The sequence below is a fragment of the Lithobates pipiens genome, unplaced genomic scaffold (assembly GCF_037356315.1).
Source record: "Lithobates pipiens isolate NorthernLeopardFrog02 unplaced genomic scaffold, aLitPip1_a1.2 Scaffold_18, whole genome shotgun sequence".
Taxonomy (NCBI): Eukaryota; Metazoa; Chordata; class Amphibia; order Anura; family Ranidae; genus Lithobates; species Lithobates pipiens.
The window spans coordinates 606,634,322-606,649,253 of record NW_027507758.1 but is presented as its reverse complement, the minus strand read 5'-3'; the positions used below and the strand labels follow the sequence as shown (position 1 = coordinate 606,649,253).

Below are 14,932 nucleotides of genomic sequence, written 5' to 3'. Positions count from 1 at the left end.
GGAGTTTGCATGTTCTCCCTGTGCCTGTGTGGGTTTCCTCCGGGTACTCCAGTTTCCTCCCACACTCCAAAGACATGCAGGTAGGTTAATTAGCTTCTGTCCAAAAATTGGCCCTAGTATATGAATGGGGACCTTGGATTGTGGGCTCCTTGAGGGTAGGGACCAATGTGAGTGTGCAATGTACAGGGATGGGGACAATTGTAGACACTCACGCAGGTTGAACTGGATGGACTGGTGTCTTTATTCAATCTTACTAACTATGTAACTATATTTGACTAAAAGCAATAGAAGCGCCACTCAACGTCTAAAGTGATATTTTATGTAAAATTCAACCTTACTAACTATACAACAAAGAAACCAAAACAAATAATTTCAGAAATTAAGTTATGTGTAATAAAATTGGAATGACACAAGGAAAAGATATTGAACACATGAAAAAAAAAATGAGGTGCAAAAAGGCATGGAAAGCCAAGACACCAGCTGAAATCTATCAGTAATTACAAAGCTATCCTGCCGCTTGTCAGTGCAAATTATTATCAGCTAGTTCAGTCTCAACTGATGACCAATGAAAAGGTGTCTTATGCCAAGGTGTCACATAACAAACATCTCATGATGGGTAAAAGCAAAGAGCTCTCCCAAGGCCTTCACAAACCTTTTTGTTGCAAAACATACTGGTGGCATTGGTTACAGAAGGATTTTCTAAATTTCTGAATGTTCCAGTGAGCACTGTTGGGTCCATAATCCGGAAGTGGAAAGAATATCATTTCACCATAAACCGACCACGACCAGGTGCTCCTCACAAGATTTCTGACACAAGAATGAAAAGAATTATCAGAAGAGTTGCCCAAGAGCCAAGGAACATTTGTGGAGAGCTTCAGAAAGACCTGGAATTGGCAGGTATAATGGTCTCACAGAAAACAGTAAGTACTGCATTCAAACCACCATGGCCTTTATGTGCGCGCTGACCACGCAAGACTCCATTGCTGAAGAAAAAGCATGTTGAAGCTCATTTAAAGTTTGCTGCACAACATTTAGACAAGTCTGTGAAATATGAGGAGAATATAAGGAGACCAAAGTTGAACTCTTTGGATGCAATAGTACATGCCGTGTTTGGAGGTCAAATGACACGGCACATCACCCCAAAAATACCCCGATTCCAATAGTGAGGTTTGGAGGTGGGAACATCATGGTGTGTGGCTGTTGTTTTTCAGCATACAGTACTGGCAAACTTCATATCGTTGAAGGATGAATGGAAAAATGTACCAAGACATTCTTGATGAATATCTTCTGCCATCTGCCAGGATGATGAAGATGAAACGAAGGTGGACATTTCAGCAAGACAATGATCCCAAACACAAAGCCAAGGAAACTCTCAATAGTTTTAAAAGAATGGCCCAGCCAATCACCTGACTTGAATCCAATAGAAAATTTATGGAAAGAACTAAAGATCAGAGTTCATAGAAGAGGCCCACGGAACCTTCAAGATTTGAAGACTGTGTGGAAGAATGGGCCAAAATCACACCAGAGCAATACATGCGACTAGTTTCTCCATACAGGAGGTATCTTGGAGCTCTCATTACCAACAAAGGATTTTGTACCAACTATTCATTACACATAACTTTAATTTCTGAACTTATTTGGTTTTTGGTTTCTTTGTATATATGGAATGCATGGGTTGTTACCGACATGTGGTGAAATATTTTAATGCCAATAGCACCTTAAGAGATGCATTTACCTTGAAAAATGGTGGTCAATAGTTACTGTATTTTACCCGCTCTATATGTGACAGGAGGTGTACTCCCAGGAGATAACTATCGCAGTATTTACAAGAGTACTTAATAGTAGAGAGACTGCAGATGCTATGCTCACCCCTCCCCTACTCCTTACATAGGTGCATACTTGAGCCCTTTCACACGGCTGTCCAATCAGGTCAGTTTTTCAGGCAGACCTGATCTGACCCTCCCATCTCTTCTATGGAGCAGATGATGTCCGATGACACCCGGCTCTAAGTATCGGTTGGCGGTCCTATTCCCTATCTGTCCAACGGATCAAAATAGATTGCATTGGGTGGAAACTGACAGGCCATCCGTTATTATCAGATTGCCCCATAGAGGAGGAGAGGGGGACTTTGTCCATGGGAACTGTCAAAGCCGCCCCCCAGTCGGTCATCAGCCCCGCACTTACTCCATCTAGGTCATAGGCACCATCTTCAATAGGAAGTTTTAGGCACCCTCTGCAATAGGAATTTCAGTATTGGTGAGATACTCCCCAAGGGTTAAATACTTCCAAATGGATGTAGACCCTGCAGCATTCCTCATCAGCATTCAGAATCAGTCTGAACAGGACATGGGGAAACATACAGCCATTTCTTCACAACAGAGGTGAGCCATTAAAAAGGGTCCTCTTTCATCAGCATTTCTCAACCTTTTCAACATAGAGGTACCCTTGAATTAACTTTCCAGTCTCAGGGAACCCCTGCTAAAAATTACTATATCTACAACTCATGATACATTAGTGTGATGGTCAGTGGGAAGAATGCTCCTTTTATATTTGTGGTCATTGGGAAGAATTCTCCCTTTACAGATAGCTAAAAAGATCAATGGTGTCAGTGGGAACTTATCTGAGAGGCCAAAATTGCTCAAGGAACCCCTAGCAACCTCTGGAGGAACCCTATGGTTCCATAGAACCTTGGTTGAGAAACTCTGTCCTACACTGATGGTCAATAGTAGACATGCCCTCTTTACATTGATGGTCAGTGAGAGGAACGACCCATACTTTGGTGATTGGAGGGAAGAATGCCCTCTTACAGCTAAAACAAATTAATAATTGGTGTCAGTGGTTACTTACCTGAGAGGCGAGAAGAAAAACTTTGCTGGGCCCAATCTTTTTTTGGTTCTGCCAAGTGAATTCGGCTTCAGAATTTTGCAGATACAAGTGAGCAGGAGAGCAACCTGCCACAGCTCAAGGAACCCCTAGCAATCTCTGATGGAACATTAGGATTCCATGTGACCATGACTGAAGAAGCTGTCTTAACCAATCTGGGACTGGTGGAGGTATATCATAAGTTCTGAGAGAGAACATCTACAACCACCCATTATATACCTTGGAAAGCCCGGTTTCTGAACCTGTATAATCCTGGGTTTGGTCAGGATGCCTCATGCAGGTTTACGGGAAGGTGTTGGGCGTGTCTGGGCGGCTTCAAGATTTCATAAATTATAAGGTGTGATGATGGGTCATCCGGTGCCAATTTTATAATCCTTTTTTAATTTATCACTTTAAATAGGACCTTTCATTTACTCTGATATTTTGGACTACAAAAACCTCCGTGAAATCGTGGTGAATAATCGCATCACCTGGTTAATACACTACAGCGCGCTGCTCAGTGCGGTCGGCGAGGCGAATGTCGCTTTGGCCAGATCGGTCAATATAACTGGTAAGACATTTTTTATTTTTATTTTTTTTAAATCTACATTTGCATATCCTTCTAACCCAAGTCTGATCCTATATATGAGCCGATCCACCTTTTTTGCCAATTTCCAACTATCCATGTAATAAATTTGATGCAGTTGCTAACAAGAATCGCATGTTAAATTGAGCACTCGAAGGAAAAATTCCAAAAAAAAAGCACCATTTATTAAAGCTCTGCACAGCAACACACAAACTGGGAGAGGGAGGGGCAGCATTGGGAGCCAATCAGGGGCTGCCACATGCACACGTGTCAGCAGAGTTGATGGCCAATCACGGAGTTGCCGCTCCTTCGCTCATTGGGTGACACCACTGCATTTCTTAACGCTTAACATTTTACAGTGGTGTCACCCTCCGTGGCTGTGCTGTGTGGCAGGGGTGTATGTATCACAAAAATCACCACCCAGAATCGCAAATCCCCTGGCAGATGAGGGCAGCTCACATATGTGTATTTCAGCCTCACACTTGGCTCCCTGGATTTCAGATCTAACTCCATATTCCATTATTTGTTTCCAGGTTTACATAATATTCTGGATATTGCAGCTGAACACGGCTTGCGGCTGTTTGTCCCCAGCACAATCGGAGCGTTTGGTCCAACCTCGCCCAGAAACCCGACTCCGGATCTGTGCATACAGAGGCCGAGGACGATCTATGGGGTGTCCAAAGTCCATGCGGAGCTAATGGGAGAGGTACGAATTCACCGAGAGCCAAAGAAAACATTGTATTACTTTCCGAATTCATAGAAATGCTAAGGGGAGTGGGGGATGTCAAAAATACATTAATTAGGTGGGCGATGGAGAGATACAAAATAACATTGTTTATAAACATTGATCAGACAGGAAATGGAGAGATGCAAAGTAATATTGTTTATAAACCTTGTTCAGACGGGAGATGGAGCAATACAAAGTAACATTGTTTATAAACATTGATCAGAGATGGAGAGATACAAAGTAAAACGGCTGCTCATTTATTCTATTTCCTTCATCTGTAGATCAATGTGATGGACTTCTATTTTCATGTGTTGTCAGTTAAATCACTTTAAATGTTTGGGACGGTAGGAAGGCCTCCCGATTGAACAGCACTGCTGTCAGGAGCCGGCCCTACTGACTCTCGATTGGTCAGTACTTGACCATGAAGGGGTGTAATAAATTCCCAGTAGTGACAAAATGACGTCCTCAGAGCTGACTCAGCAATGTGCGGTTTGCAGCGTAGACGTCTCTCGTGTGTTTGGTAATATTTGGCAGGAGCTGCCAACATTCTACTAAGAGAATGAACTATTTATATTTCCCAAGATGCGTCATTCTGCTGATCTGGCAGTCTGCTAATGTTAGCATTCACCTGTTCATGGACAGCGACACCGCTAAAAGCACAGTCATTAAAAGGATCCTGAAATAAACCTGGGGAACACAAATTTTCACTTCAATTGCGCAGGTTCAATATCAAAGTTGTCATTTATCCTGTGCACCTGGCTCCAGCTGGATACTTAATTCCCACTGGTTGTCCTTTTTCTTCTTCCCCTTTTTTTGGAATGGCCCTGAAACTGAACCTGTGCAAATGTTGACCAGTGTGATCATATGCCCAGCCCCATTGCTGAAGTGGACCTGTCTCCTCTATACCGTGGTGATCGCCATTATGCAGTGGTCAGGTATGCAGCTAGAAGGCTAGTACCTTGGAGATTGTACTGGGGTGGGGGATCTATGCTGGTGGAAAGATGTACTGGGGTGGGGGATCTATGCTGGTGGAGAGATGGACTGGGGTGTGAGGCCTGTACTGATGGCGAGATGTACTGGGGTGGGAGATCTGGGGTGTGAGGCCTGTACTGGTGGAGAGATGTACTGGGGTGTGAGGCCTGTACTGGTGGAGAGATGTACTGGGGTGTGAGGCCTATACTGGTGGAGAGATGTACTGGGGTGTGAGGCCTATACTGGTGGAGAGATGTACTGGGGTGTGAGGCCTGTACTGGTGGAGAGATGTACTGGGGTGTGAGGTCTGTACTGGTGGAGAGATGTACTGGGGTGTGAGGTCTGTACTGGTGGAGAGATGTACTGGGGTGTGAGGTCTGTACTGGTGGAGAGATGTACTGGGGTGTGAGGTCTGTACTGGTGGAGAGATGTACTGGGGTGTGAGGTCTGTACTGGTGGAGAGATATACTGGGGTGTGAGGTCTGTACTGGTGGAGAGATGTACTGGGGTGTGAGGTCTGTACTGGTGGAGAGATGTACTGGGGTGGGGGATCTGGACTGGTGGAGAGATGTACTGGGGTGTGAGATCTGGACTGGTGGAAAGATGTACTGGGGTGGGGGATCTATGCTGGTGGAGAGATGTACTGGGGTGTGAAGCCTGTACTGGTGGAGAGATGATCTGGGGTGGGGGGGATCTATGCTGGTGGAGAGATGTACTGGGGTGTGAGGCCTGTACTGGTGGAGAGATGTACTGGGGTGGGAGGCCTGTACTGGTGGAGAGATGTACTGGGGTGGGGGATCTGGACTGGTGGAGTGATGTACTGGGGTGGGGGATCTGGACTGGTGGAGAGATGTACTGGGGTGGGGGATCTGGACTGGTGGAGAGATGTACTGGGGTGGGGGATCTGGACTGGGGTATAGTAGCAGGAGCCATTGGCTTACGCTGCTGTCAATCAAATCCAGCGGTACGGGAGTGGAGGGAGGGCGGGACTGAGTCCTGCAGGGGCTGATCAATGAAGGGGAGGAGCCACGAGCACCGCCAGGGCACCCCAGAAAAGGGGGATCGGGGCTGCTCTGTGCAAAGCCCTTGCACAGAGCAGGTAAGTATAACGTTTGTTATTTTTATTTTTGAAAAAATCCAAAACTTTACTACCCCTTTAAATGTAATATACGTGCAACTAGTGTAGGTACTTAAAGGCGAGTTGGTATAAGCATCTTGTAATCTCTTGTAGAGCAGAGCTCAGACTGGGAGAGGAAGGGGCAGTACTGGGAGTCCTTAAAATATGCTGTATGCAAATGTGTTAACATGGAGTATGCTGATGGGAGGAGAGATCAAAGTATGCAAAGAGATGACCTCTGCAGTCTGCTGCTGCTCTTTCACGGCCCAGTCACAGGCTGGGGGTGGAGAGAAGACATCACTGTATTTCCTAACTGTAAGTGATGACATCCACCTGGTAGTGATGTGTGACGGAGCTGTGTAAATCTCAGGACTGCATGCACATTAATGCAAATCCTATGGGGATTAAAATGTCTCCAGGATATGATTTCCACCTATTTTCCTGGAGTTTTATTTGAAATCTTCTTGCTTTTATTTCCTCAGTATTATCACTACCGGTATGGGCTGGACTTCCGATGCCTCCGATACCCAGGGATCATTTCTGCAGATTCCCAGCCAGGAGGAGGAACAACAGGTATGAATTTTTCTTTACTGCTTGGTATGATAGACACCTGTACATTGTAAAGAATGTCATCCTTATTTCAGTATTGCAAGGAATAGTACACTGCAAGGTTTATCGTCGTGACACGTCACAGGAAGCACCCTCATGGCTAACAGGATAGAATTAGGAATAGGCTTTAAAAAAGTAACGTAAATAAGTCATTGGGACCAGATGGCTTACACCCGAGGGTACTTGGGGAACTTAGTCAAGTAATTGCCAGACCATTGTTCCTAATTTTTACTGACAGTCTACTGACTGGAATGGTATCAGCTGATTGGAGAAAAGCCAATGTAGCACCAATATTTAAAAAAAGGCCAAGATACATCCCTAGAAATTACAGACCAGTTAGCCTAACATCAATATTATGTAAACTCTTGGAGGGGATGATAAGGGACTATATACAAGATTTTAGTACAACATTATCCTTGGCAGTAATCGGCATGGATTCATGAAGAATCGTTCTTGCCAAACCAATCTGTTAAGCTTCTATGAGGAGGTGAGTTGCCATCTAGATAAAGGAAGGCCCGTAGACGTGGTGTATCTGGATTTTGCAAAGGCATTTGACACCGGTCCCCATAAACATTTACTGTAGAAACTAAGGTCTGTCGGCATGGACCATAGGGTGTGTACATGGATTGAAAACTGGCTACAAGTTCAGAGGGTGGTGATAAATGGGGAGTACTCAGAATGGTCTGGTGTGGTAAGTAGGGTCCCCCAGGGTTCCGTCCTGCGACCAATTCTATTTATCTTATCCATAAATTATATGGAGGATGGGATAAATCGTTCAATCTCTGTATTTGCGGACTATACTAAGTTAAGCAGGGCAATAACTTCTCCGCAGGATGTGGAAACCTTGCAAGAAGATCTGAACAAATTAATGGGGTGGGCAACTACATGGCAAATGAGGTTTAATGTAAAAAAAATAAATAAAATGTAAAATAATTTGCAATCGTGTTTTTGCCACCCAAGCTACTCTTTAGGGGGAGAACCTCTGGGGGGATGTAGGATGGAAAAGGACCTGGGGGTCCTAGTAGATGATAGGGTCAGCAATGGCATGCAATGCCAAGCTGCTGCTAACAAAGCAAACAGAATATCGTCATGCATTAAAAAGGGGATCAACTCCAGAGATTAAACGATAATTCTCCAGCTCTACAAGACTCTGGTCTGGCCGCTCCTGGAGTATGCTGTCCAGTTCTGGGCACCAGTCCTCAGGAAGGATGTTCTGGAACTGGAGAGAGTCTAGAGAAGGGCAACAAAGCTAATAAAGGGACCGGAGGACCTTAGTTATGAGGAAAAATTACACACACTGAACTTATTCTCTCTGGAGAAGAGACCCTTGAGAGGGGATATGATTTCAGTGTACAAATATCCTACTGGTGACCCCACAATAGGGATAAAACTTTTCTGCGATAAGGCATTTAAAAAGACTCACGGCCATTCACTAAAATTAGAAGAAAAACAGTTTAACCTTAAACTGCGTAGAGGGTTCTTTACTGTAAGAGCAGTAAGGATGTGGAATTCCCTTCCACAAGGAATGGTTTCAGCAGGGAGCATGGATAATGTAAAAAAATCATTAGATAGGCACCTAAACAACAACATACAGGGATCTACAATGTAACATTGACATAAAAGCACACACACTGGTTGGACTTGTGTCTTTTTTTCAACTTTACCAACTATGTAACACGCCTCTCTTGAAATAAACGTATCTCTGCATGTTTCTACCTCCAGACTACGCCGTCCAGATCTTCCATGATGCCATCAAAACAGGAAGGTTTGGCTGCAACCTGAAACCAAACACTCGCTTGCCCATGATGTACATCGACGACTGTCTGAGGGCAACGGTGGAAGTGCTCCAGGCCCCCTCAGAATCCCTCTCCATGAGGACGTACAACATCAATGCCATGAGCTTCAGCCCCGAGGAGCTGACACAAGAGGTGCAGAAACATATACCTGAATTGGAAGTTGTGTACAATGTGGACCCGGTACGACAAGCCATCGGTAAGTGTTTTGTCGAAATGAACTATAACATAGATGGAATCTAATTTTACTAAAATTCCAAAAGTCAGTTTTTGGCTCTTTACCTCCTGAAGCTTTCACTAAAATAACCCATAGTGACCCCACAGGCTTTTCCAGAAAGTAGGAATGATCCATAAAGTGGGGGGTGCTTCATTGTTTATGAATTTTAGTGTTTCCCCCTTTTGCTTTGCTAATGTTTAGACAAAATAGGACCTGAGGGTTCACTGAAGGGGTTGGGGGAGTAAAATAAGCCCCATTACTGCTGTTATTAGCAGCAATATTTGATGTCCGTGCCAGCAGTGGGAATCCCCAGCATTTTGGGGTAAGCAATAACCCCCATCAAGAGCCAACAATGACAACCCCCCGTAATAGGTTCAAGAAAATGTCAGGGCAAGAAAAAACCCAGCAATAACCTCTATTAAGTGGCATGGCCAGCAGTAACCTCCAGCAAGTGTCAGGGCCATAAATAAACAACTCTAGTAATTGGCAGGGCAACCAATAACCCCCAGCAAATGCAAAGCCAACATCGACAACCCCCAGCAATGAGCCTAAGCTAATTTCATGCCAAGAAATAACCTCCAGCAAGTCTCAGGGCAAGCAATAAATCCTAAAAAAAAAGTGGCATGGCAAACAAGTGTCAGGGCCATGAATGACAACCCATAGTAAGTGGCAAAGCAAGCAATAACATGCAGCAAGTGCAGAGCTAACTTCGACAACCCCCAGCAATAAACCCAAGAATATTTTATGCCAAGTACGAACCCTAAAAGTGTCAGGAAAGCAATAAACCCTGGTAAGCGCCATGGCCAGCAAGTGTCTGGGCCAGCAATGACAACCCATAGAAAGCGGCAAAGCAAGAAATGACCCAGAAAAAGTACAGAGCTAACAATGGCAACCCCCCAGCAATAAGTTCAAGCAATAACCCCCAGCAAGTATCGGGGCAAGCGATAAACCCTAGTAAGTGGCATGGCCAGCAAGTATCAGGGCTAGAAACAACCCATATAAACCACCTCAATACCAGATACTTAAACACCTTCCTGCCCAGACCAATTTTGAGCTTTCAGCGCTGTCGCACTTTGAATGACAATTGCACGGTCATGCTACACTGTACCCAAATGGAATTTTTATCATTTTTTTTTCCCCCACAAATAGAGCTTTCTTTTTGTGGTATTTGATCACCTCTACGGTTTTTATTTTTTGCTAAACAAACAAAAAAAGACCGAAAATTTTGAATTTTTATTTTTTTGTTGCAGTTTCAAAACTTTGTAAATAAGTAAGTTTTTTTTTTTTCTCCTTCGCTGATGAGGTGGCACTGATGAGGTGGCACTGATGAGGTGGCACGGATGGACACTGATGGGGACACGGATGGACACTGATGGGGACACGGATGGACACTGATGGACACTGATAGGTGGCACAAATTGGCACTGATAGCTGGCATGGGTGGGCACTGATAGGCGACATTGTATTGCATTGTTTTGTACTGATGGATGCCAATCAGTGCCAAACAATAAGGTATGCCAATCAATGATGCCCATTGTGGGCACTGATTGGCATCCATTGTGGGCACTGTCTGGCATCCCGGATCTTACTATTTACACTGTGATCAGTCGTGATTGGACACGGCTGATCACGAGTCTCCGTAGGAGACTCTTTACCGAGATCGTAGCTGCGGGGTGTCAGACTGACACCCCACAACAAACGATCGCTGCGATGCGTGCCACCGTGGGCGCACGGCGGCTCAAAATCCTGAGGACGTCCTATGACGCCCGGTCAGGATTTTGAAACCACTTTGCCGCCGTCATTTGCCTAGAGGCGGGCGGCAAGTGGTTAAGTGGCAGGACAAGCAATAACCACTAGTAAGTCTAGAAGCTGGTATAGAGCAATGATATGGCTGACAGAGACTGGAGGAGATCAGTAGCACTGAGATGGAGGGAGCATAGATGGGGGGGGGGGGGGGGGGAGCCTGATTTAACAGCATTGTAACCAATATGTCTTGTTCTTTTTTAGCGGACAGTTGGCCAATGAACTTCGATGACAATAACGCTCGCAAGGACTGGGGCTGGAAACATGAATACGATCTGCCTGAACTGGTAACGACAATGCTTGGATACTTGAACAGCGAACGCCTGGCCGCGCAAGCCAACTGAGACCAATTTCAGTGACCCCCCCCAACCCCATGTCATGTCGCAGTGTACAATGGCCGCATGTCCTGGATGGGAAACTTGATTAGCGTACACTGCAGCCCCCCCCCCCCCCCCCCCCATTTGCTACAACTGCATAGATATATGTATGTGGACATAACTTTTATTTTAATTTTTTTAATTAATTTGTTAGAAGTGGCAAGATGTGAATCCATGGAACATTACTTGAAATCTTCTATTTTCAGGGTCAGTACAGCAGTAGTCATCCTGCTTCTTTTACAATGATTAAAGCTGAACTCCTGCCCATCAGTCTTGCACAGTTGTACAGGCTCCTGTCCGGTACTGAAATGGCTTACTCTGATTTCACTGCACACTGTGAGCGTCTCACAATGTGCGTTAGAAGTTGCAGCAAGTCCAGATAGAGCCGTCTCATTTCCTGGCCCACCCCCTCCGTTTATTGATGTCAGTTTTTTGTTTTTTTTTCAATCATGAAGGCTCGGCAAAGATAGTTTGCATGCAAGTCCACCCTGCCTAGGAGCACCCATTCCTCTAGGGTAACTCAAATCCATAATTTCCTTTTTCCAATGCAGAATGCTTATTGTGCTTCCTATAAAGAGAACCCGTTACTTTGCCTACTATGATGATAATACAAGTCTACTTTAGGTGGCTTTAAGCCTTTCTTAAACGGCCAGCTACAAGCACTTTTTCCCCAAAATATTTTTGAGTTGATCTGACAAATGTATGCTTTGCCCAGAGTCCTCCTTTAATTATGCCCCTCCCCCCCTTCGTCAATGGGAAAGCTACCATTCAGTGATGATGGTTGTTACGTCCCCCCCCCCCCCCCCCCTTCGTCAATGGGAAAGCTACCGTTCAGTGATGATGGTTGTTGCAAGGTTGTAGGCTGTATTATTTGGAGTTAAAGAACACAGGTGCGAAAAATTTTACATTTTCCTTGTCCTGTCTTTTATTTTATTCTCGTTACATATTTTATGCTGGATCTTGTACTTTTTATGTCGGGCATTCACAAAAAAAAAGGCGTTGCCCTGCGCCCACCAAGGCAGGAGGCTTAACACCAGACCACTACAACAGAGCTTAGAAATCCAGCATGGTTAAAGGTCACCTCCACACAAATGTTATATTTTGGTTTTCGACTTCTTCTTCTATCTTTGGGTTTCCAGTGTTGCGTTATCTTCTGTACTACCCAATTGAAGTGTTGGAGATTCCCCCCCCCCCCTTTCCATCCTCCCATAGTAATCAGAGCTGGAGTAACTGTTGGCTTCTTTATTAGGAAAAATGTTTCTTACATTGGTGATCAGTGGGAAGAATGCCCCTTACATTGATGACCAGTGGAAAAAATGTATATTGCCCTGGTGATCAATTGGAAGAATGTTCCTTACATTGATGATCAGTGGGAAGAATGCCCCTTACATTTGGTGATCAGTGGGAAGAATGTTCCTTACATTGGTGACCAGTGGAAAAAAAATGTATATTGCCTTGGTGATCAGTGGGAAGAATGCACTTTACACTGGTGATCAGTGGGAAGAATGCTCTTTACATTGGTGATCAGTGGGAAGAATGCTCTTCACATTGGTGATCAATGGGAAGAATGCTCTTCACATTGGCGATCAGTGGGAAGAATGCTCTTCACATTGGTGATCAGTGGGAAGAATGTCCCTTACATTGGTGATCAGTGGGAAGAATGTCCCTTACATTGGTGATCAGTGGGAAGAATGCTCTTCACATTGGTGATCAGTGGGAAGAATGCTCTTCACATTGGTGATCAGTGGGAAGAATGTCCCTTACATTGGTGATCAGTGGGAAGAATGTCCCTTACATTGGTGATCAGTGAGAAGAATGCTCCTTACATTGGTGGTCAGTGGGAAGAATGCTCCTTACATTGGAGATCAGTGGGAAGAATGCTCCTTACATTGGAGGTCAGTGGGAAGAATGTTCCTTACATTGGTGATCAGTGGGAAGAATGTCCCTTACATTGGTGATCAGTGGGAAGAATGCTCCTTACATTGGTGATCAGTGGGAAGAATGTCCCTTACATTGGTGATCAGTGGGAAGAATGTCCCTTACATTGGTGATCAGTGGGAAGAATGTCCCTTACATTGGTGGTCAGTGGGAAGAATGCTCCTTACATTGGAGATCAGTGGGAAGAATGCTCCTTACATTGGAGGTCAGTGGGAAGAATGTTCCTTACATTGGTGATCAGTGGGAAGAATGTCCCTTACATTGGTGATCAGTGGGAAGAATGCTCCTTACATTGGTGATCAGTGGGAAGAATGTCCCTTACATTGGTGATCAGTGGGAAGAATGTCCCTTACATTGGTGATCAGTGGGAAGAATGTCCCTTACATTGGTGATCAGTGGGAAGAATGTCCCTTACATTGGTGATCAGTGGGAAGAATGTTCCTTACATTGGTGATCAGTGGGAAGAATGTCCCTTACATTGGTGATCAGTGGGAAGAATGTCCCTTACATTGGTGATCAGTGGGAAGAATGTTCCTTACATTGGTGATCAGTGGGAAGAATGTCCCTTACATTGGTGATCAGTGGGAAGAATGTCCCTTACATTGGTGATCAGTGGGAAGAATGTCCCTTACATTGGTGATCAGTGGGAAGAATGTTCCTTACATTGGTGATCAGTGGGAAGAATGTCCCTTACATTGGTGATCAGTTGGAAGAATGTCCCTTTATATTGGTGGTCAGCGGGAAGAATGCTCCTTACATTGATGACGTTGGTCATATAAGTGCCCTTTTTTATATGGGTCGTCAGTAAAGGTCCTTAGTACACTAGTGGTCATTGTGAAGAATGCTGCTTAAATTGGTGATCAATGCCCCCCTTGAAAAAAAGCTGGAAGGACTTTTGTTCAAGGAACCCCTAACAACCTCTGGAGAAACGCTAAGCTTCCACAGAGCCGTAGTGGAGAAAAGCTGCTCTATGGGCAAAAAAACTGGAGTCAACCATTGAGTGTTAAATGTTGCTGGAGTATTTTTTTATTTTTTTTATAGAGAATGCAGTGTTTTATTAAAAATATGGCTTATACTAGCTGTATGTAAGATGATGTATTAAATATGTTTTAACAAAAGAAATGGCTGGATTAAATGAAGACAGTTTTAATATATCTGCCTGGAGTTCAGTTTTATCTCCGTGAATTGCTGAAGCAGTATGAACCTTAAACTGTGGTATAAACATAAGCTAAATAAAAGTGAAAAAAGTCTTAATAAATAATAATGCCATCAACCTAACCTTAAGTTCTTCAGTGATGTTTGGCCCGTTTTAATATATATTGGCTGTCCATCCTTTCCTTTTTTCGGGTCTTTGGCAAGTTACCTTCTAAACAACGTCTTAATGCCTTTCAGAATTGTATTAGCATGATGTATATATGTGCATCTGATGTTTGCAGTTGGCTTTTGTTTTATAAAATGTTAAATTCCTGTGCAGATGAGTTGTTTGCTTTTAATTTATTGCCTTTATGCATGAAGCTGGGTGGGCAGGTTGTATCATACAGGCTTAAAGTATACTTGATTAAAATACGTTTTTAATACAGGATACGAGTCTAAAGAGAATGACTTGAGTTTCTTCAATATCACATTTCGTAGATGCTTTGACTAGACTGTGACCAGAGAATAACATTTGCTGGTTGGATTTAAAGGACCAGCGAATGATATATAGATGTGCAATATCTGCTAACCATATATTATTATGGTGGTCAGCTGCCATAAGCAACCATTTTGAGATGGTACATGGTAGTTAATAGTACATGGCAATCAGAACATGTCGCTAAGACATTGGCTTTACCTCAATTTTCATCCATTATGACAAAATCCTGCAATTTCTACACATTATTTATTAAAGTAGATTTAACCCCAATCGCTGAAGTCTCATATAAGCTCTAACA

The 14,932-nt window shown here is 44.0% G+C and overlaps 1 protein-coding gene across 4 annotated transcripts in view; it reads left to right on the top strand.

Moving 5' to 3' along the window:
* The window catches only part of LOC143989219 (L-threonine 3-dehydrogenase, mitochondrial), a 38,143-nt gene extending 23,560 nt beyond the window's left edge, over nt 1-14,583 (top strand). For all 4 annotated transcript variants that reach the window (XM_077489280.1, XM_077489277.1, XM_077489279.1 and 1 more), the window contains exons 5-9: nt 3,284-3,433; nt 3,982-4,154; nt 6,747-6,837; nt 8,596-8,865; nt 10,891-14,583. In XM_077489280.1, the coding sequence (XP_077345406.1) occupies nt 3,284-3,433; nt 3,982-4,154; nt 6,747-6,837; nt 8,596-8,865; nt 10,891-11,030 (824 nt within the window). In that variant the 3' untranslated portion in view covers nt 11,031-14,583. The remainder of the gene's footprint in view (nt 1-3,283; nt 3,434-3,981; nt 4,155-6,746; nt 6,838-8,595; nt 8,866-10,890) is intronic.
* The last annotated feature ends 349 nt before the right edge of the window (nt 14,584-14,932 follow it).